Source organism: Sylvia atricapilla, chromosome 1, assembly GCF_009819655.1.
Source record: "Sylvia atricapilla isolate bSylAtr1 chromosome 1, bSylAtr1.pri, whole genome shotgun sequence".
In the NCBI taxonomy this organism is placed as follows: Eukaryota; Metazoa; Chordata; class Aves; order Passeriformes; family Sylviidae; genus Sylvia; species Sylvia atricapilla.
The window spans coordinates 2,321,439-2,345,343 of record NC_089140.1 but is presented as its reverse complement, the minus strand read 5'-3'; the positions used below and the strand labels follow the sequence as shown (position 1 = coordinate 2,345,343).

Here is a 23,905-nt window from a genome sequence, read left to right as displayed (position 1 = left end):
GTGTTTTTTTAAACTTCTGATACATCTTCACCCATCTTATTTTTCAAATCTAAGTGATTACAGTCCCCCCTGTTCTGGGGGTAATCCTCAGAGATTCCAGGGTCACGCTGGTACAATTACACTGATTAAACTCAAGCAGACCTTGAGTTTTTTCCCTATTTGCTTCAAGAATTGACAAGCCACCCTCAAACTCAGGAAGAACAAAAGGATTTCTGTCCTTCAACAGGTTCTGCAGCACAGCAAGAAGAGAGATCAGGAACAGCTCCTGAGAGGGAGGAAGCTGTGGATTTAGAGAAGAGGGTGAGCTGAAGAACTGTGAATGTAGCAAAGCCTGAAATTCAAAACTTACCAGAGGACACTGCATCTTCTAATTATTGATGAGAGATGATTGCAGCACAGCCTGGACAGGGCTTGGAGAAACCTGGGAGAGTGGAAGGTGTCCCTGCCCATGGCAGGGGGTAGAATGAGATGAGCTTTAGGGTCCCTTCCAACCCAAACCATTCTCGGATATAACCCAGTGACTTCTCACAGCTCTGAAATCCATCCACATCTCTCAAAGCAACATTTCTCAGCAAAGTTAAAGACCTGTGCTTTCATAAAGTCTTGCTGTAAGTCAAAATGCTCCCAACAGCTCCTTCAGTCATGACCTACCCACGGCAAAAGGATCTGGGAATTCTGTACCACAAGCAACAACCAAAACGACCTCCCCCCCCCCATTTCTCTAAATCCCATTTTTGCAACCCAGCACTCTTCAATTAAATATTTATCTCAGCAACCCGATTCATCAACTCCAAATCAAAGGTCTCCTCAGTAAGTGGAGGGAGTTGGTACTGTGGAAACACAGGTTTTAATTTTTATATGGCACTGTAACTCAAATCAGAACAGCACAACAGAATTTCACAGCTGCACAAAGCCCAGCCTTTTAAACCTAGTGGATTTAAAGCACTTTCGATTAATATTCATTAAAATCCAACATAATGAATGCTATCAGACTGATTTGGGAAGAACACATTTCCCTGTGCCTGTTTCCAGAAGGATCTCCACTGGCAAGCTGCCAGCACAGTCCCACTAAAATAGTTGCATTTATTCCATCACAGGTGTTTTGGAACAAGTATCAAAGCAACCAAGCTGCAGACAAATAAAAGCAGAGATGCCTGTCAGGGAAGGGATGTTTCTGTCATGATCTGCTCTGGAAATCCCCTTCTCTCTGGAAAAGGAGGAAAAAAAAAGGAGGAGGTTTCTTGGCACTGCCCCCAAAACCCATTTATAAAACACGTGTCCCAACAGCAATAACAACAGAGATCTCCTCAGAAGGGATGATTTGGGATGTTTGATGTGTACAGGTCAGCTGAAGATGGACACATCTCAAAATGACACCTTTAGATTATCCAAAGCACCGTGGACATTTTTATAATTTCCCCACGAATGAAAAACAATCCTATCAATTATTTTTCTGCCTGTTGCCAAACAAAACACTTTTTAATTTTAAACTCTAAAGCAAGGAACTTTTTCCCTGTCAAGGTTTAGAACACCACACTCTAATCCACAGGACAAACCAGCCAAATTCTGTTATTACCTGTGCAATTCTTGACTTGTGCTTCTGATCTCGGCCAACAAACCCAAATCTGGGACACTTGTTGATTTATTTTTTGAGCAATTTGGCCAAATTCATCCAAATTCCCCCATAACATCCCTTGAAGTCCTTAACAAGCCCACCTTTTATTCTCAACTGGGAATGATTACCTGATCTGAATTTTCTGTGTGATCCAAGAGATCCCTCAGCCCCAAATTCAACAACTGCCCAAATTTCTCCTTCTTCCACGGAATAAAGGCAAATAAAACCAGTCACAAAAAACACAAAGGACTTTAATTTCTGTCATGAACACGTAACAGGTTCTTTTCAAGGCAGAATTACCAAACCGAAATTCAGCAGCTGAGAAACAGTGTGAGTCGACCTAAACGAGCTGTCACTATTTATTAGGGACATCCACACAACCACAGGTGATTATTTAAATAAAAAGAATCAAACCACGTACATAGAAAATACCAGAAAATTTACACTGGCCACGGTTTCTCACAGAATTCTCCTGTTTCTGAAGGCTCTCACACGTGTAACACAAACCCGCTCAGTTCAACACAGGTGGACATCACAAGGCATCCTGGTGTTCCACAATTTTAAAAAAATAAAATAAAATAAAAGGAAAAGCAGATGAAATTCTCAAGTTAAGGTGCACCAACACCCTGTGGCATCAGAGTACATCTGTGAAGGGGAATTAATTTTAAGGACGTTACACAAGAGGTAGAAGTAAGATTTTTGCAGCGTTCAGACATCCACAGTTGTTTTACAGAAACACTTAAATAAGCCTGAATTGATTAATGATTAAAATCTTGCATGATCAACAATTTACTCTTTTAAGCTAAGTTACAATTCCGTGTATTTCTGCTGGGCCCAAATTAAAATCTCCTTCAGTAATATTTCACTAGCAGTGTAAAATGGGACATTTTAAGGAAATGAGTTTGACCAACACACACGTAAATGACACACTTCAGACACCAAACAGTAATATTAAAATATAGACACTATTTGTCTTTGTATATCTGTCATAAAAAATAAAAGGAAACTTATTTTTCCCATCTCTATATTGGAAACAGCCTAATTCTGTGAAAAAAACTATGCTCATTAAGTTACTACTGTGCATAAACAAGTTGTGTTTTTATTCAGTAAAAAACATAAAGCAATCTTCATCTGGCAACGGTTTTTACTCTGATTTATTCTCTCTCTAACCAGTGCTTTGTTTTTATACACTATATGCAAATATTTTCCTTTTTAAAGCTCATTTGGCAACAAGCAAAGAAGATTTAGAACTCCAGCTCCTCAATTTGTTTAAAAGTTGCTCCTAACCCAGTATATTTTCAACTTCTAACAGCACAGACATGTACATTGAACACAATTATTTTGCACCTTTGATTACAGTATTGCTAAGGAAGAAAAATAAGGACCTTCCATTCTGTATCACCGATAAATTCGCTTGGCAAAGTTATTATTTCGTTTTAGAAAATTACAAAGCAGTTTTCTACTTAAAAAAAAAAAATAATAATTGATAAAAATCAGACATCTCAAGTGCTACGAACTAAAAAAAAGATAAAAAGAAAACAAACAAAAAAAGTGCTGGTGACTGTCATGGATAAACTGCACAGGGAAGAAATCAAGGTCTCAGCATGGTTAAGGCTCTATTTCCCTCGAAGCAGAAGAGGAGAAAACAAGGTGCAAAAAAATTCCCAGAAACTCCCCCAGTTCAGCCCCAGTTTCTGCAGCAGCTACATTCCTCAGCTTCAAGAGAAAACAGAATTATCCCAGCCAGCTCCAAGAATCCTTATAAAAGAGGCTGGGAATTCAAGAGTTCCTCGATAAATGTTCCAGGTGAACTACTGAGCTGCTTGTGTTTAATGAGCACCTGAACTCAAGGTAAAGCAACAAAGCCAAACCAAGACAGAAATCTCTTAAGAGCTGCGGCTTCAATGGAAGCAGGACCACACTCAGCTCTTCAGCAGCCCAGTTGTTCAAAAAATAATAATTAAAATATATATTCCACAGTCAACTGCCCTGGTATTGACTGATGGGAAGTGCTCCCTGCTCCTGTTCAATCTACAAACACTCAGTAATCAATAACTCAAAAAGTTCTTCCACTTAAACGACTCCATTAGGAAAAAAATAAATCAATCCGTAGCAGGCTGCGGCCACGAAGAATTTAACATTTAGTTTTGCAGCTAAGATCACACACTCTGCCACGGAAATAAAGATAATCAAGAACAAAATGCCCAAACCCCACTGCTTCGGGCTGTGCCACCACACAGCATTTGTCAAAATTGCAACTCTCAAAGAATGGGCCAAAAAAAATCCCAATAAAAAATCTTAATACCCAGCTTCCAGAGCAGGTAAAAATAGAACTAAAATAATAATAATAAATATATAGGCTTTAAGGCCTGTTTGTTGCATCATTTTTAGAGTATTTCAACAACAACAACAAAAATCCAACTTCCTGCAGAATCAGAGCTGTGACTTAATGGTGACTTAGGAAATTGTGACTATCCCACGGAGCCAAGCTGGATTCTGCCTCTGGAGGAAGAGCAAACATGAATCACAAACCAAACTCATTTTGTGCTCAGTTCTCCTTGCTCTTTGTCATTTCCCCAGTCTAGAAAAGCTGATTTAAGATTTTTAAGATTTAAGATGAGCTTAAATCCAAGCAAAGATTCCTGGTCCCTCATGGAAGCCATAAGAAGAGATCTCCTCTCCACTGGAATTTGGGCTCCCTGAAGCTCGTTTTCCTTCCTTAAATCCTCCCCAAAAAAGGGCTGCAGATCCAACACAATTCCAGGGAGTTGTGCTCATGGTCACCTCTATAAAAGTGCCCGGGAAAGCCAAAAAAAATCTGAGGATCCCCACATTTCTCTGGAGACAGAAATACCTCAGCAAAGCCTCTCACTCACATAATCCCCACCTTAATTAATTTCCTTCCAAGAGAAACAACCAGAAATAATCATAAGAATCTTATTGTGGACTAGAACAGCAGTCCTGACTAAGGCAAATAAATTCCAAATTTCACACGCCCAGGTACAGACAAAAAAATCTTGGTAATGGTGGTAAATCCCAGCAGCAAAGAAAAATATTCAATTTGGAGAGGATAAAATCCAAGAGCAGCAGTTTGGGAAGTAAATGTCACCCATTCCTGGAAAGGCCACAGCAAGAGAAGCACCATGAACTTAAATAACCTCCCTGCATGCTGCTTTAATAAAAATAACAAATTAATACCAATTTCTTTTAGTTTTAGTTTATATAAATAGCATCAGAGCAGCTGAACTGCCAGAGGGGCCCTGTGGATACAGAAAAACAGAGATACAAAAATCTATGAACGGAAAAAAAAAATAGAAATAAAGAGTTCTTCCCCTGCTGCTGGGAATTCCCTTCTGGGAATTAATAAGCTTGAATCACCCAAAGCCTCCAGTTATTTACTCAGAATACAGAAATAATTGCAATTCTTAAGTCTATGTTGTACTGGACTACCAATTTGGGATTTTTAAAGCATTAAAGATTCACTACCAACTACCAAAAAGCACCTTGATAATGATCCTGACTCCAAAAGGGACAACTGAATATTCCATTGATTTAAAGTGCCACCAGGACTGGCCACAACTCTGCCACCTTCTGCATCTCACCCCCAAATATAAAAAGTATAAATCAAAACAGGGAAAAAAAAAAAACCTCTGAACTATTAAATCTCAAGAAAGCTGAGTGGAGGGGTGGAAGTGGAAAAAAAGGGAATAAACTGAATTTTACCTGACTGCTTCTCAAAATGGGGAGGGAAAGGGGGATTTCTGTTTTTTTTGTTTTTCTTCTCTCTCTAAAAAAATCAAACCTAACTCCAAACCCAAACCACCTCTTAGGCTTAAGTGTGACCCAAACCCTCAATTCTGCTTTCCCTGAAGTCAGTGAAAGGTAAATACAATTAGTCCCTAAAGCCACAAACAATTATACTGGTGCTTATTCACACCAAAAATTCAGTGCAAGACTTGCAAAATTTGCAACTTGGTGCCAAATTAAACACAAATTAAAGGCAGCAAAAATGACGTTCTGACTGACAGGGCTGCTGCAACTCCAGGTGTTATTTTACAAAACAAAGTTTTGGATTTTTTTTTTCTTAAAATGCAAAAGGATTTGTAATAAAACACCAGAAGTGGAGCATTCTGAAATGAAAAACTGAAGACAAAACTCATTCTGGCTCTGATGCTGTCCATAACCAACTCACGTGAAGAAAGGGGCATTGAAAAAAAAAAAAACAAAAAAACCCAAAAAAACAATAATAATTTTTGTTTGAAGATTTGGAGTTTTTTTGAAGGAAAGTGAGCAAGGCAAAGTGAAACACGAGCATCTGTAGGGCATGACAAGGAGCACCTGACCAGGGCACATGATCCGGGGGCACATTCCAGAGCCACAAAGCTCCTTAAAGGACCCAAACCTGGGTGATCCTGTGTGTGCAATTAATGTAATTAACAACATGTGTTGATTGCTGTCACATGCAGCCCATGTGTAACCCTTGGAAATGCATTTTTGAACTGAAATTGGAGGCAGAAGTGAACACACAGCTTTTTAACACTCTGGTAAAATGAGACTCTTAAAGGCACATTAACTATGAACTAATTAAGATCATTAATTAACACATGAGCTGTACAATAAGAAATAATTATACCCTAAACATTCACCACTATGAAACAACTCTGGTTCTGTAAACAGAAAAAAAACCCTCCAAAAAAAAAAACCCAAAAAAACAAACCAACAAGATCCAGACTCTCAAATTCTGATTTCCTGTCAACACAGCAATGGTAATTTAATTTTAATTTGGGTAATTAACCCCCCAAATCACCCACGAACTGAAATACTGCAAACTCCACTTTTAAGCTGTGAAGCACCATCAGTTTCACAAATGCAGATTGAACCTTCCTAAATCAGTTTGTGCAAATCAATTGCATTTTTTTCCAAGTGCACATGGAGAAAACACCCACACTAAAATAACTCTGGTACCTGTTTTTTAGGCTAAGGCTGAAAATAATCTTTTGGGTGGAATGAATTTTCTTTAGGGAAAAAAAAAACACATAATTTTGCTATACTGAGAATCTGATTTCTATCTACTTTTGCTTTTAAACTTTATTCAGTGGATGACAATAAGGCCTGGGGTAAATTTTAGCTACAAATTTCCACGCCTCAGTAGAGTTAAGGATGGCACTACTGAGACAAAATCTGCTCTAGGAACATCCAGAACTACACAAGTGCATTTGGAGCAATTTTGCAAGTACAAATATATATGGGAGCAGTTCTATAATTACCCACAAAAATGTCAAATTCGACACTGAACACCACACGAGATAAAAATCTGCATTTTTGTCCTTCAAATTTTGCTTGTATCCTCAACTTAATTCACTTTTACCCCAAGAACTGCTCTCCAAAGCTGTTCAATAATATCCTGATGCTGAAGAATCTTAATTAATTATTAGCACATGTTAGGAGGTTGTGTAAGACACTTGTTAAAGCATTAAAATATTCCTAAATGCCCTAAGACCACACCTCGAATTTATTATTCTGTATTAATTTTCACCCTGAACAACCACACTCTGATTGTCTAAGCCACACAATGGAGATTAATTAACAGCAATTAAATATATTAAACCTTCCACACCAAAAAAAAAAAAAAAAAAAAATCAGTGAAACAGCTTTGGTAACCTAGTACATAGTTAGCTCTGTGTAAATATTTTGCAAACATCCCTTTCCCAAAAAATCCCTATATACCACGTGTATATTTCTATAATAATATACAGAGTTCCTGAGTAAATCATTAAATCTGATTATTCGGAAGATTTGGCAAAATATTTAACTTCGTGTTATTAAAATAGATTTTTTTTAAAATAAACATTCAATGAAGACATTGAAATAAATATGGAATGTGTCTGAAAAAATATTATAGTACCATGAACACATATTAATGACAAATAATAGTGTTTTTGTTTTTTTTAATTAAGTGCATACTATGCTCTATTGTTACTGGTTTTAAACCCACTGTGGGATCAATAAATCTAATTTCTCATCCTGAGCGAGTTTTCTATCACCTGCTAACGTGCACTTCCACGCAGGTCACACTGCAAAACTACAAAATCCACTTTTTTTAGTGGACAATTGTTTGGAAAAACTCAGTTTACACCGGTTTTGCTGGAAGCTGAACTGGCAGCACAGCTGCTGAAGCCTCTCCCACAACCAGCACTGAACACTGATTATTCCTGTCAAACTCAGAGAGAACCTGTCACAAAAAAACCCACCACCAACAGCAGCTCCTGACACAGTGATGGGGTGCAAACTACCCAGTGATCGCTTTGGCTCTGCAAAGAAGTGGACATGGTGCAAAAAATAGAAATAAAACAAACCCTGAACGATTATTGAGTCGCTTTAAATGTGCTAAATCGTCTCATTAACCAAAAAAAAAAAAAAAATAAAAAGGAGAATTAAGTTTTGCCATACTCTGGTTGCTCAGGTCCTGGCCTGACTCAGAGCTTTGGGTAAGCACAGGAGGAAATGCTCAGCTCCTGTTCAGCTCCTCTGAAGATGAAAATTCTCAGCAGCATTCACCAGCAATATTAAAGCTGTGTCTCTCTACACCAGAATCCCAGTACCTCAACTGCAGCACTGATCAGGTTAATTAAGGCACCTTAATTAACCCTTTTTTTTTTTGCTTCCTGGCATCCTATGAAAATCCACCTCTCACGGTGCTGGGCAGGACCTGAGCCCTTTTCTCCTCCTCCATCCTCGGCTTTACTTTCATTATCCGCAATTATTCCAAAACCTCCGTCTCTTCCTCAGCTTTGTCACTTCCTCTGCTCTCATGCTCCACGCTGCTCTTTTCCTGGCTGCTTGTGCTCGAAGAACAAAGCTCTTGCAGTGCCCCTTGAAGGAGAAGTCGCTGATTTTGGGGTGCAGCAGGAGGGGATTTTGGCAGCGCCACCTGCAGCGCGCACCAGAGCGCGGTGCGCGCCCTGCGCGTGGCCCCAGCCAGGGCTCGCAGGGCAGCTGCCAGGGCCAGCACATCTGCAAAAGAAAAAAAATAAAATACATAGCACTGGACAAGCCTGATAACTTAATTATTTTTTTTTCTTTTTTTTTTTAATTGCATAAATTAGTTTAACTCGCGGCCTTGAGCCAGCTGCGCCGGTAACGACAGCGAGAACATCTCACGTGAATTGTCTGTGTAAAAAGGGTCCCAAATGTGGCCAAAAGGGCCCCAAAATGCTGATGGACACTGGGCAAACTGGTCTGCTGAGGCTACAGGTAGTTTGTTTTGATTTTGCAGGAAGAAGGTCACGCTGATTTTTGGGTGGGTGAGTAAAGGGTAAATATCTGGTCAAATAGAGAGATGAAATCTTAAAGCAGCTCCACAGGGGATTTGTGTGCAGCTGTGAATCCTGCAAGGGCAGGGATTGCAAACCTGCACGTTTCCAGCCAAAAGTGCAGATATTGCAACCTTTCAGACAGAGATTATTGATGAAATCTGAGACTAAGTGAACCAAACTGCTCCTACGCTTCTCTGGGAATTCAGGAAGGGAGAGGGAGGTCTCACCAAAACCTGTGACTCAACAGGAAGGACCATATGATGATGCCATAACTCATTGCAACAGAGGATAGAGCTGTTATTTATAGTATTGGCAGGATTTAGATGCTCTATTGGCATTAAATCTAATCATAATCATCCATTTAACCACTGTATCTTACCTCTCCTGCCTGGCCAAGAACCTTCCTTCTACTACTCCTGACTCACACTTGGAGTTAAAAGTCACATGAAAGTTTTAGGAGTCATTTTAAAACTATTATAGGGCTATTGTTTTAAGAGCATGAAATTTTATATTTGTCGCCCTGATTTTTCAGCCTTCTGATATTTGACATTTTTACTGGAGCTTTCTCATGCACTGTAAAATAAACAAAGAGTGGTGTTTGATAAATAATAAAATCCTTCCAGAGAGAAAGACAAATTAATGGACTTCTGGGTTGACCAGTGCGGTCAGAGAGGTGTTAACCTCGTCCCCCAATCCCTGAGCAAATTCCAAAGTCTATACAAGTCAGAATCTCAAAATAAACCTCCTTCTTTTTTGCCCTGATGCTGACCCAGTGAGTGTCCTTTTCATGTCCATCTGGGGACATATATTCATTTTATATTTTCATTTTTGACACCTGAACTGCAAAAAGCAAAACATTTTGATTCTCCTTCCAGCTTATCCTTCCCTCTCAACAAATGCAATTCCACAGCCAAACCTCACTGTCCACTTCCCTTCAGCACTAAGGACTGAATTCCTCTTTTGTTCTGAGACATTAGGTATTTTCTGAAGAAAAATAATACGATCTTTTAACCTCAAACCATAAATTGCCACATTTACTGCTGCTCCAGGTTATTCTGGCTTTACTTCAACAGCATTTGGGAGACATGGAATGCCATTCCTGGTGGGTTTGTGATTTAGGGAAGGCAGACAGAAAATTGATATGCACAATGCTGGCAATTTTTTTATTACTTTATGAGCTAAAGAGAAAAGAAAGTTCAGCCATACCAGGAAATAATTCTACTTGTTTAAAAATGAGCACATTTTTGCTTTTAGGAAAGCCACTTATGGTCATATAAAGTCACTGAGGAGTCTTTCCAGTTGTCTTCTAGTCAAGAGGAAAAAAAAAAAAATCACATTTTTTAAACTAGTAACAAGAAAACAAAAAAACTCCTATAGAACTCCAAGTAATTTAAAGTCTTAAAAAGTAACAAGAGCATATTTACAAACTTTCTTTAGCTGAGGTGACAAGAATTGCTGGGCATTGCAAATTTACATTTTTTAAGTGAAACACATCCACAATTAAATCCCTGAAAGCAGCTTTGAGGACTCCAGGAGTGGGCAACATTACCTTTCTCATTGTTAAAACGTGGCACCCCATGACCCTGGGGGTTTGCAGCATTCCCAATCTCATCCTTCCGACGTGCCTGGGCCACCTGAATGGCTTCCAGGTGGAGCTCCAAAGTCCTGGAGATGTTCCTGTGCACAGGAGCACCACAGAGCCTCTCCATCCTTCCTATCAGTGCCAGCACCTGGCAGAAAACACCAAAATCACTCACTAATTGTAGCAATGCATCCCCACAATAGTAGGTGTACCCATATTAGGAAATGATTTGAATTTCACTCTCTAAGGAAAAAAACCCAGAAACTTTGATGTTCTTCTGACCATAATTGGCTTGGTTCTTATTTTGTCTTTTAAGGAAAAGAACCAGAAACTTCCATGTTCTTCTCACCATAATTTGCCTGGTTCTTATTTTGTCTTATAAGGCAAAGAATTAGAAACTTTGATGCTCTTCTCACCATAACTGGCCTGGTTCTTATTTTGTCTTACAAGGCAAAGAACTAGAAATTTCCATGGTCTCCTCACCATAACTGGCTGGTTCCAACACAAAGGCACTTGCTGGGTGGTTTGAGCTGTACCTCAAGACCTGCAGCTATTTCTATAGGGCAGCATGCCAAAAAACCCCTCCTGGATCATCACATACTTCAAGAAGAACACAGAGATTTTCAGGGCATTTTTGGGGTGCTGCAGCAGGCGCAAGGATTCTCCTTGCACGGGCTTATTTCTCTTTTGTTTTGTATAGCTTGTTATTTTCATCTTTATTCACACCTTTTGCTTTTCTGAACACCTCCCATCGCACGCCGTCAGGTTTTAAAAGCCATTTCTGTGGGCAGCCTTCTGAGGTGACCCTCCACCTCTCCCTGGAGTTCAGAACATTCTGGCCCCACGCAGATTCCACCAATTAACAAACAAACCCCAAAAGAGCTGCAGGGATGGCAGCTCCAGACCCACCCTGGCTCGTTCCCGCGCTTGGTCGACGATCAGGCGATCCACGCGGGACGGGTGGGCAGGGAGCCGGGACACGGGGCCAGGGATGGAGCTGGACATGTGCTGCTGCCCTGGGAAGTGCCTTGCAAGGTCAGCCTCGGTCTGAAAGGGAAATAATTTGTCAGTGTGGGTGGCTTGTAATTGGCAGAGCGTCATCAATCGGTTTTTGGCGCCGGGTGGAATTTCCAGGTGGATCAGGAGTGAGCGCTCTCTCAACTTCTGACTGCGCTGACAGAAGAACGTTCCCAAGTATCACAGAATACCAGAATGGTTTGGGTTGGAAGGGACCTTAAAGCTCATTTTATCCCACCATCTGCCATGGGCACATGAGCAGGGACACCTTCCACTGTCCCAGGGTGCTCCAAGCCCTGTCCAGCCTGGCCTTGGACACTTCCAGAGATCCAGCGGCAGCCACAGCTGCTCTGGACACCCTGTGCCAGGGCCTCAGCACCCTCACAGCAAAAATTTCCTTCCCAAATCTAATCTAACCCTGCCCTCTTTTGGTTCAAAGTCATTCCCCTTGACCTATTCCTACATGGCCTTGCCAAAAGTCCCTCTAACAGCTTCCTTGCAGGAACATTTCTCTAATTTAGCTTTCACTCAAAGTTCAACACCTCTCACTGCTTCTCTCAAATGTCACACATTCTAATTATTAAAATACAGAACCAGGTGATAGCAGCAGCATAAATCACAACTCAAGTGCACCAGGATGAAACCACATTTAACATAAACTGACACCAGTCCTTTAACTGAGAAAAGTTTTCTCTTTAAAAGTGAAAATCTTTTAACACAACAGCCAAACTTCCACTGAGAAAGAGTGGCTTAACCAGTGTCTAACACAGTGACTAAACATCCCCAAACCTATTTTTGGATAGGTTTTTCTTACACCTGGAATAAAAAAACACAGCTAGCAGTAGATTCCTGATGCCACTCCTTCTCCAGGGTACCATGGATGTAGGAGAGAGGGGTCAGGTGCTGCACTGCGGCTGAAGGCAAGGCTCAGTCCACATTCACACTGTGCATATTTGTACTGGAAGTATGGGATGAAATCCTTCTCTTTTTGCTTTATTTCCACATTATTTAGTCCCTGCCTTAACACTGATTACAAGAGCTGATTCCACCTGTACTCATCATCTGAGGAGCCTGAAAGGCATCCAGAAAAAAAGAAAAGGATGGAGAAAGGGACATGGATTCATTATGTGACACCAAGTAACTAAGAATTGCAGTTAATAAGCAATTAACTAAACTACAAACACATTTAATATTGCAGACAATTCCTAACTTGTGAAAACGCTTCAAATGTGAGACCCCTGGAAAAACGGGGTTTATGAGAGTAGACAGGCAAGCTGTGACCCCAAAACAGCTGCAATGAACAGGTTTCAGAGAGCTGAAAGGGCTGAGTGATTAGACAAGGTAAAGAGAATGAAATCAAATCCCAGGGGGAGTTTCTCTCTCCTTGCAGTCATCCCCTCCTGAGGAATGTGGTTTGGCTGCAGGAATGGGAGCCAGGCTACGGCAGCTGCCTTGGAGAACAGTTCATATCCTGTAACCACAAAATGCCCTGAGAAACCCAGAGCAGCTCACTGGGAGAAAACTGGATCACGTGGAATGCACCAGATCAAGGGGTCAATTAAGCCCCTTTGATTAATAAGTATGAGGAGGAACAACCCTCCTTTAATGACGAAATAAAAAGCAGGAGACAAAAACTATGACTTGGCCTTTATCAACGACTTAATTGTCCCAAATCCTGCCTGAGAACAGGGAACAAACCCAGAACCAAGAATCATCCCTTTTGCACTTCCAGAGAATTCCTGGAAGGCCAGACTGGCAGAGAGGAGTCTTCTTTAAATGCATCCACGAGAGAACAGCACAGGCACTTCCATTTACAATTCCAAAAGTCCGTTAGCAAGGCCCCAGAGATGATGATGGAAAGAAAAAGGTGTTTTCCAGGTCCAGTTTGCTCAGACACTTTTATGCAAGGACCAGGAGGCTTCTCACACCACTCAGTGCATAATTAGCACCAGGGATTGTGGACAATTTATTTTCTGAGACCTGCCAAGGAATTCAAGGATTTGACTGCTCTTGGGAAAGCTCCTCCTGCCCCTTCAGAGCACAGAGCTCTCGTTCCCAAGTGCAATACCCTCATTATCAGTGTGCTCCTTCCCTGCCAACAGTTCTGGGAATGAGCCTGAGGCAGGAAAGTGACCGTAAGGAGAAGACAAACTGAAATTTCCTTTGGGAACAAGAAAAATATTGTAGGTTTTCTCTACAGAGAGGATGCCTAGGATTAATTTTTGTTTGTGGGTTTGTTTTTTTTTTTTTCACTATTTTTTACTAAAGCCAGAGATTTACTACAACAACAACAACAACAAAAAAAAAAAAAAAAAAAAAAAAAAAAAAAAAAAAAAAAAAAAAAGAGAAAGCGATATCACTGACAGTAAAAAATGGAAAAAACAAAAAACTCACCCCAAAACAACTAAAAAACCCCCCCAAAAAACCTCAATAAACCAAACAAGAAACACCATAAAGCTTTCTTTCTTAAAACCAGTCAACTCTTCATCAGGAACCATCACCAACTGTGTTTTACCTTCTTCCTCTCCTTCTCCAAAGCTCTCCACTGCTCCGAGCACTCCTCCAGCCGGACGTGGAGCTCGTTGGCGGGGCCACTGCGGCTCCTGGGAGCTCTGCACTTGTTCAGTGGGGTGGGAAAGGCAAAGCAGGGGCCAGGGATTTCCCCAGAGAGCAGATCACTGATGAAGGGAGCCCAGGGGTTAAAGTCCTCGCAGTGAAAAAGATCAACGAGGTCCGAGAATGGAAACGGCGGCGGAGGGAAATTAAAACTGTTTGCTGATGAAAACAGTTGGTGATTAAACGGAGGGAAGCTGGGATTTTGCTTAAAATCATTCACAAATGGGAAAGAAGGGAGCAGAGAAGGATTGATGAAATCTGACAAGCTGCCACCGTTCTGCTCGTGCTTTTTCGGAAACGCGTTGAAGGGCCGGCGGTTTGTTGGGGCTGTCGAGCCCAAATGAGGGATCCAGTTCCTTCTTCTGCCTCTTCTCTCATCTTTACTGCCACTTTCCTGGCTCTGCCTTTTTGGGAACCGGTGGAATTTCTCAGTGGGGTCTTCCCCTGTAGCTTTCTGCTGCACCACCCAATCGGGTGAGAACCGAACGGGGAACTTGCGGCGCCGCCCGTCCTTGTTCACCCCAGAGTCCTCCTGGGATCTTCCAACAGGTCCCACCTGCTTCTGGCCCTCTGGGAGGAAATGAGGAACCCTCAAATGACTGGAAACTCCATCTGATGTTTGGAACCTCCCATCTTTCCTGGGAGAGAGGGCGGGAAGGAGCTGGGAGTAGTAGGAGGGCTGTGTGAAAGGCTGGTGGGTGGGAGAGCCCCCAGACATGGTGGAAACCCCTGAAGATGACTGGGGGCTCGTTGCCATTTGTTTTCCATATGGGATTTCAGATGCAGCTGCCAGGTTTTTCCCATCCAGCCAAGCACAGCCCTGGTATGAGGAATAATTCCCATTTTGCACAGCATTTTTCACAGATAAATCATATTCGGCTACTTGAGGAGAGCTTTCTTTAGGACCCAGATTCACCTTACAATCATTATTATTATTATTATTATTAAAAGCATCCCCCAAAGTAAAGCCACAATGACCATTTTGCACGTGGCTTTCCCGGGGTTTTCTGCCTGTTCCTCTGGAGAAATTATTTTCCTTAGGGGGCTGATTGAAAAAATGAAGTGATGGCTGGACAGGTGACTGCGGTTTGTGAGGAGCTGTGAAGTTTTCGTATCTTTTAGGGAACAGCTGGCTGTCCTGGGGTACTTTATCCCAAGAGTTATCACCAGGCTGATTGGAAAGATCAGGAGAATACTTAGTTTGCCCTTGAGCATAATTTTTCAGAGCTTTTCCTCTTGCTCTTTCGCTTTTCCAGAACTCCTTCTGCACACTGGGGCTTTCCTTCACCCCGTTCGGAGGTGAAAAAGGACTAAAACTGGACCCACGTTTTTCGTAGCCTCCGTTTAACCTCCCGTGGTCGTAAGTGCACAAATGCTGGTTCCAGGTCCCACTTGGGAAGGAAAACCCTTCCTGGGTTGCTGTGGTGCTGTTTAGCAAAGAGGAATTCTCAGAGCAGGTGTTCCTCAGGTGAGGACAGGGAGAGAGCCAAGACTCGAGGAGCTGAAGGTCTCCCAAGCCTCTGTGCAGCATCTCCACGTCAGGAGGCTCCTGCAGAGGTTCCTGATGGCAGCTGGTGCCCAGCAAGTTGGGAAAATCCTTGTTTTGGACACAGTGCTGAGCTGGCAGCCCTGGAAACTCCCCGTTGTTGCCCAGGTCAGGAGCCCACACAGGGGGAAATAATCTGGATAGAGAATTCCTGCAACGGAGTTGAACAAACCTCCCATCAGGATTTCAAATGTTTCATACTCTAAAATAATTCCCACATCATGGTTATGGCTCCCCCAGAGTTACATTATTGGCCAACCATGCACAGCTCTGCTCAGGAGGAGGAATATTCCCACTGCAGCTGAGGAAATGCTCTGTGAAATCTCATTGCCCACACTCTTTATTCCTGCACGTTCAGAAATGCAGGGTTTTATTTGGGTTTATTTAAATATTTCAGACTCTGCTGCATTCAGTCAACTCCCTACTGGTTAAAATTAATCATCAACATTTTTTTTTTTCCTCCTCAAATGCTGTAAAGCTGATGGAAAACTTTATAAATTGGCATTTTGCACGGTTCAGTTTTGTTGGGTTTTTTACTGGCAAACGAAGTAAAGACATTTCCACATTTTAAGGGGATTTAAAAAGCTGTCATTTCTCTACTCTGAAATAATTAAAAATGTGTATCATAACTGTGTGACAATGGGCACACACACCAGCACACAAATGAGAAGAACTCTCAGAACAAACTTACCAATCTGTAGCTGGTTCTGGCTTATTTGGCTCCTCCAAAATGCTCGACACCAACCCAAACATATCAGGGCCATTGCCAGAGTAAGAAAGATTTATTGGTGCCCTGGGGGAAAAAAAAAAAAAAAAAAAAAAAAAAAAAAAAGTTTTCAATAAGTATTTTTCTCCTAAACAAAACAAGCAAAAAGAAGAGGATGAAACCTTTACTTTGGCAGCATTTTCTACTTGTTCTGAATTTAATGTATCCTCAGCAATCCCTCTACAGAAATCTCTTCCTGCATTTGTGAATCCCATAGCCCAAGTGAAGTAGAATTATCTTCCTTTTTGTTTCACCAGAGACTTTCCAAGCAGCAAAACTTTTCCTCTCTTTCCAAGAAACGAAACTGTCTCATGGACATTCCTTCAAACCTTGACTGTCTTGTTTAGAACATAAATAGGATAAATATTCTCAAAGCCTGAAGCATTCTAATTTATTTATTACCAAATAATTCAAAACCTATCATGTTAATCTCAAAAAAATGATTTATATGTAAGTTATATATACTGAACTTGAACCACTTTTTAATGCCCTTTTGGACAGGTCAAAATTTCAGTGAATATTTCTGATAACCCAAGGTTATCAACAATTTTTAAAGAAACCCAACTTTTACTTCAGCTGCAAGTCTCGATTTTTAAAGAGCTGTTTGTAGTGACTCCTGACTCTTCCTCACAAGTTAATTAACACAGTGCTATTAAAGATCTCCTTCCCTCTCTCCTCATTTGTTTTGCTGCAATAAACTTCCCTCCCCACCTGGTTCTGAGTCCTTTCAGTGTCCCTGAAGGTCTCTGAGTTTTCCCTGGTGGGTCTGGGTTAAGTTTTACCTCACCCAAACCACTTCAGCTGCCACATAATTGCTCACAGATTCTGCTGGTGAACAGAGACCATCAAATGTGGGAGAAACTCTTATAAAAATCACCTTTTTAATCTCTTATCACTCTGAAAATCAGTGAAAAATCACACCCTGCTGGCTTTTATGACCTCACCACTGAGGTCTTTGCTTCTAACTCAGCCCCTGATTTACTCCACAACTGCTCAGTTTCCTCTCTAAGGGATCTGGATTTAATTTAGGATGCACAGAATTACAAAGACCCTCGAAAATGTTTTGTGAATGCAGAACTGATATTTGATAACCTGATCTTTTCTGTGTCTTGGTCACATAGCAAAGTTTTTTTGCTTTTCCTATTTTATTTTAAGGAGATCTCATGGAATTCTGAATATCTGCAGGCTCAGAATGGGTGGAGACATGGATTAATTCTAATTCCATCACTTTTTAGAGCTGCCTTGCAATAATCCAAAGGCTGCTTTAAGAAAATATATTTTTATTATTAATATATTTTTTAATTAGCAAATTGCCACTCCTTGCTTAAAATTAACTCCTACAGCTGACCTCAAACTTGTGTGATCTTTCATTCAAAAATAAACAACACTCTGACACTTCCCACTGAAAACCAGCAAAAAGAAAAATTAAGGTTTTTTTGCAATCCATGTATCTTCCTTAACTGTTACTTTTCAGCACCTTGTGAGCCACTGGACTCCACTTTCTCTCCAGACTCTCAGACTTTGTTTTTCTTATTAAGCATATGATAAAAAAAAAAGTGCAGTGAGGTAGTAGAAATGCTCATTAAAGGAGCATTTTCTCCTCAAAAGCTCCTGTGTCAGTCTCCACTATCCAATTTCCTCCAAAAAAAAAAAAAAAAGGCAATGTTCTGTCACTTGGCTTTAAGATGGAAGAAAGAAAACCCCATAACACCTTTTTGTTTTCACCACCTCAGTAATAACCATTACAGAGCAAAGAAAATCCGCCGAGTTCCCGGAGACGCCAGAAACTCTCCCCAAAAAAACATCCAGAATCCCCATTTGTTCTTCAACACGACAATTCCAGTGATGCAAAAGCCCTAAGGCTTCTTAGGGATGCTGATACCTTTTGTTTGGGCACTCCTGGAAGGCATTTTGGGATCCAAAATCCTCGGCACATCCCGGCCAGTCGCACTCTGGAGGCGTGGGGGCACTGGGCATTGCTCCCAGTAATGGGGAGAAAAACTGAGTGTCCATGGTTTGCTTCCTGCTATTTACCTGCATCAAAAGAGAAAGAAATAGGGTTTTTTTAACATTAGTTGTTCATCTGGTGAGCAGCAAAGCAAAGCTTTGCTTTTATTTCCTGAACAAAATGAATTTTTCAGGGACGTGTAACGCAGCCACGACGAAAGGATAAAGCTTAAATCACGTTCCCTCCCTTGCCTCAAATTAACCCAAACCTGCCTTCTAAAAATAAATATGCAAATAACAGAGTCGACTTACTGCACAGGAATAGGAATTCTCCCCAGGTTTCACATTTTAGGTGCTGGTGTGGCACGGTCACAGCTCAGAATCTCCTGCTCTGGGAGGCTGGGAATGCACCTGTCCCAGGCAAGCACATCCCCTCTGCAAAACAAGAACCATCATCCCCGTTAGAACCCCCAAAACCACAAAACATTCCAGTGAAGAGCCCCTGGGGAGAAGGCAGGGGCATCTGGAAACTCCAAAGAGCAAAATGTGGGTAAGGAAATTAACCCAACTGCTGCAGAAATGATTTACAAATGAATCATTTATTCAGAGGTTATTAATGCCAAGAAAGACTGGAGCGAGCGGTATTTGAAGCCTCTTTCAACCTGGAATTCTCTGAATTTAATGATCTTCCTTACTATTAATCCCTGGCCTAATGAAAGCTGTCACAGAGTCAGATCTCCCTTCCTGGATATTTTCTGAAAAGGTGGGATGGAAATATCCTCTGGTCAGGCTGTTCCTACCAAGAGCAGAACAGAACAACCCTGCAGTGAGTGTTTTTAAATTAAATTAAAAAAAAAAAAAAAAAAAGAAAAAGAAGAAGAAGAAAAGTTACTAAACTGATTTTGCTCATCCAAAGCAATCCCTATGAAATAACAGAATTAGAGGCATTGGACCCTGTGGAGGCCACACAAATATTCCTGTACAATCCCATGTCAACACTGTGGCAGTATTTGTGTCATTCGATCAGGCACAGCTCACACAGGGCCACCCTGACCCTGCAGGGGAGCACAGGAGAGTGTGACCTTCACTTTGTGCTCCAAATGCCTCCTGAGCAAACCCAGGCATCCCTTAGGAGCCAAGAAAGCCAGAATTTCACCAGAATTCCACCCCTGCTCCTCTTTGGGCTACCAGGAACCAGCAGACAGAGAGAAATTCCTGTTCCTGGGTCACAGTATAAAATACTTGTGCACAGATTAAAAATAGGATCCGTAACAAATGGATTTATGTTTTATTTTCAGAGCCATTAATCACTGCTGATGTGAGTTGTGCAGGACAATGTGTCTAAAGCCCAGGAGAAGAGGGACTTCATGTACCCTAGATAAGGCTCAGTGCTTCCAAAACACTGGAGCACTGTCCTTCCACCCAGTTAAACACAAATTCTCTTCTGGGATTTACATAGAAACTACTAACAAATTGCAGGGAAAAAAAAAATGGAATCACTCAATCTCAAAGTTAAAAGTCAATTAATTAAATGCTGCCTTAAAAAAAATCAAATTATAACTCCTACAGTCTTCAGTAGAGCTTTTACTTGAGTCCCCTGCAAATCCTGGGAAAGCCACAGGTCTTAATAAATTACCTTCAAAAACGACAATAAAAATCTACATCTAAAGCCCAGACAGACAGGTCATTTGGACTAAATTTTTTTCATTCAAAAAGTGAAGCAGCCAGGAAAAAAAAAAAAAAAAAGTATTTACCAAAACCATTCACTATTTCCAAAAGCCTCAAGCAGTTCTTTGTCCTTACATTCTCTTCCAAAGTTTCTTTTGAGGAGAAATACATGAGCATAACGTCATCAGTAAAACGTTAATATTTCATGCCTATTTATACATATTTACATATATGAATATTTTACATATTTACATATATTTATATATGAAATTAAATAGTATCAAAGCTCTTAGACATTGATATTGCTGTGGTATCTGTGACATGAAAGAAGGAGAGGTTTAGATCAGAAATGAAGGAAAAGTTGTTCTCTGTCAAGGGTGGTGGCAGAGATTACAAGAGAAGCTGTGGCTTCCACATCCCTGGAAGTGCCCAGGGCCAGGCTGGAGCAGTCTGGGATAGTGGAAACTGTCCCTGCTTATGGCAGGAGGTGGAATTAGATGATTTTTAAGGTCCTTTTCACATCAAACCACTCTGAGATTCTGTGATCTGCAAGATCAGTGAAAGAAACATTTTCCACAGAGAGGCTTCTGCCTGCCCAGCACTGCCTGAGATGGGAACTGAGAGCTGCATCTTGTGAAAATCCCCTCTCTGCCAGGATTCCACAGCACTGGGAATACACCAGGACACTCCCAGGTTTTTACTGGAAAAAAATTCCTCTTTACTGGAAGGGTTTTGTTCCCAGTGTTGCCCAGCAGAGCACTGGAAGCAGCTCAAGACTTGTGGCTGTTGTTCCCAGGAGCTGCTGGCAGAGCACCAGAGGCTCCTGGGGCAGCCTGGAAGGAGATTTAGGAATTTTCATGGAGAATCCTAAATTATGTCAGGGTTATGAACGCCTGAGGGACTGAAACACAACGATTTGGGTCGGGAAAGGAGCTGCAACTTCCACCAGAACAAGTCCTGTCCAACCTGGCCTCGGACACTTCCAGGGATGGAGCAGCCACAGCTTTTCTGGGAACTCTCACCACCCTTAAAAAATATTATTTTTTTCCTCTTCAGAGGTGAGAACAGCTTCTGGCTCACATCAGATTAAGAGCTCTCTGAAAAGATATTTTATAAGCTGGAAAAGTAACATAATCACAGCTAAATATTGCTCTGCTGTACCATCAGAAGGAACTGCTTTCACTGACATCAAGTCTCACCTGACAAAGTTCTTGATTTTCCAAAAAAAAAAAGCATTAAAATCAGCCAAAAAGGCTTTTTTTCACAGCCAGTTATCCTAAAGCTGCAGGATCTCCCTGCTCCAGAGCACTGCCAGAACATCCCTGATAACAACAGCCAAGAGCAGCACTGCAGCGTTATCACATCCACACTGAGGGCATTCTGCTCTGATTTCCTGGCAGGATAAGGATTTCCTGTTTATTTCTTGGGGTTTGTTTCTTGGCAGGATAAAGAAAACACACACACACACACACAAAAAAAAAAAACAAACAAACAAAAAAAAACAAAACCAAAACCAAACAAAAACAACAACAACAAAAAAACCCACAAAAACCCAAAAACAACCAAACCAAAAAAACCCCCAAAAAAACCAAACCAAAAAAAACCCAAAAAACAAACAAGAAAAAAAAGAAAAAAAAAAAAAAAAAAAAAAAAAAAAGAAAAAAAAAAAAATCCCGGAGTTTTGGGCCTTTTTAAAGAGTTTTAATAACTCCCACCTATGGATATGTTAATCTGTAGCACACTGGGACTGCCTGATTCATTCAGGGTATGCTGCCAGGGATTCTCTGAAACCACTGAGTAAAGAAAAAACAGAATTAAAAAAAAAAAAACACCAAAATATCTAATTTTTTTTTGGGTTTCCCGGGAAATGAATCAGCAGCAATAAGCAGGCAACAAGAATACGTAAAACCCCAAATTTAGGGGGGAAATTAAGTCAGTTATTCAGACCCCAGGGATAAAACCATAAAAATGGCAGATTGCTGAAGACTCCCCTCTAAAACCTGAACTCACATCATCAAAAAGATTTGCCACAGCAGCAAAAGGAAAAGTTTCTTTTCAGCAGCCAAAGAATCAAGAAACTTATTTTTTTTCTTGAGGAAAAGGACCCAAGTCTACCAGACCCCTCTTAGCTGGGTCTAAAGCACTTTTAAAAGAGCACCTTTTATGGTGGGCTGTGTGTGAGAATAAATAAAAGAGTAAAAAGAAATAGTAATAACATTGACAATAATTTAAAAAAAAGAATTTTTTTAAAATATAATTTAAACTAATTTTAAAATAAAAATAGAAAATAATAATAAAATTAATAAATAATAAAAATTAAAATAATAGGTAATAAAGGGGAAGGGAAAAAGAAATAGGGAGGAAAAAGAAATAGGGAGGAAAAAGAAATAGGGAGGAAAAAGAAATAGGGAGGAAAAAGAAATAGGGAGGAAAAAGAAATAGGGAGGAAAAAGAAATAGGGAGGAAAAAGAAATAGGGAGGAAAAAGAAATAGGGAGGAAAAAGAAATAGGGAGGAAAAAGAAATAGGGAGGAAAAAGAAATAGGGAGGAAAAAGAAATAGGGAGGAAAAAGAAATAGGGAGGAAAAAGAAATAGGGAGGAAAAAGAAGTAAAAAATAAATGGGAAGTTTAAAAAGGAAGAAAAAATAAATAGGAAGTAAAAAAGGAAGTTAAAAAAAGGAAGTAAAAATAATATTTTTTTAAAAAATATTAAATTAAAAAAACTAATTTATGAGCTGCTTGTTCAATATATGATTCTGTCCCCCAATCACAATTAAGATTATTCCCAGGCTCACGGGCCATTTGTTTATTTTGTTTTTACACAAACATCCAAATACTCATTGCATACTAACAAAGATTTTTGGGAGATTTTTTTTTTCTTTTTCCCATGGTAATTTCCAGCAGTTATTCTTCAGGACTCGATGGTGAGTGTCACAAAGACAAGAAGGGAATGGCATTTCCATGACCAGAGGATCCCTCTCCTGCCCTGGGAGAGCTGCTCCATCTGGGATGCAACATTCCCTCCAGGTGCTGAGGCTTTTGTGTAACGTGGTTATTCCCTATAAATAAAACGCCTCACTCAAGTTTTTATTTCTGCTTCCCCTCAAAAGTTCAGTTTTGGACTCACCTGTGGCTGGCAGTGCCCAGGGGTGGCACTTGGACCATGTCCTTGTTATCAGTGCCCAGGTTGTGTCCCCTGGAGCATGCAGCATGGTGTGTGGCCAGGAATCACACTCCTAAGGACCAACTCCTGTTTAAAAGCAATCAAAAAACACCAAAAAACCCCAGTCAGCAGGTTTATCAAAGTTGTATTTATACATATAATTAATTTCTAGCTCCTCCTCATTGTTGTTCCCACTCACAGCCCCAGGGCTCCTCCACTCCAGCCTTTCCTATCCCAAGGCAAGAGGGGGATGTCTGTCCTGCCAGGGAAGGGAACTGAGCTGGGAATGGGCTGGAGAATTCCTGAGGGAGCTGGGAAAGGGCTGAGCCTGGAGAAAAGGAGCTCAGGGGGGACCTGGTGGCTCTGCACAAGTCCCTGCCAGGAGGGGACAGCCGGGGGGGATTTGGGCTCTGCTCCCAGGGCACAGGGACAGAAGGAGAGGGAACAACCTCAGGCTGGGCCAGGGGTTGGATATTATGGAAAATTCCTCCCCTGAAAGGGTGGCCAGGCATTGGAGCAGGAACCCACCTCCACCATCCCTGGTGGAGCAGGAACCCACCACCCCTGGTGGAATCACCAGTGCTCAAAAAGCGCCTGAAGGTGACACTTGGGGACGTGGGTGGACTTGATGACCTGAGAGGGCTTTTCCAACCCGAGCAATTCCAGGTG

General features: G+C 41.1%; 1 protein-coding gene across 1 annotated transcript; it reads right to left on the bottom strand.

Moving 5' to 3' along the window:
• Positions 1-8,189: 8,189 nt before the first annotated feature.
• Positions 8,190-23,260, bottom strand: LOC136357901 (meiosis-specific coiled-coil domain-containing protein MEIOC-like). Its single transcript, XM_066313545.1, has 8 exons — positions 23,201-23,260; positions 18,718-18,840; positions 18,341-18,492; positions 16,384-16,485; positions 14,046-15,843; positions 11,423-11,560; positions 10,481-10,661; positions 8,190-8,629 (listed from the first exon to the last, which is right to left on the bottom strand). The coding sequence occupies exons 3-8, from the start codon at positions 18,469-18,471 to the stop codon at positions 8,376-8,378; spliced, it is 2,604 nt and encodes an 867-aa protein (XP_066169642.1). The 5' UTR covers positions 18,472-18,492; positions 18,718-18,840; positions 23,201-23,260; the 3' UTR covers positions 8,190-8,375.
• Between the last annotated feature and the right edge of the window lie 645 nt (positions 23,261-23,905).

What these genes read in the sequence shown, in the direction of transcription:
- LOC136357901 (XM_066313545.1), bottom strand. Translation starts at nt 18,471, where the DNA reads ATGGACACTCAGTTTTTCTCCCCATTACTGGGAGCAATGCCCAGTGCC. An exon ending in CCAGAACCAGCTACAGATTG is followed by an intron (nt 15,844 to 16,383) that starts GTAAGTTTGTTC and finishes ACTCCGTTGCAG; the next exon opens with GAATTCTCTATCCAGATTAT. An exon ending in AAGCGCGGGAACGAGCCAGG is followed by an intron (nt 10,662 to 11,422) that starts GTGGGTCTGGAG and finishes GTTTTCTGCCAG; the next exon opens with GTGCTGGCACTGATAGGAAG.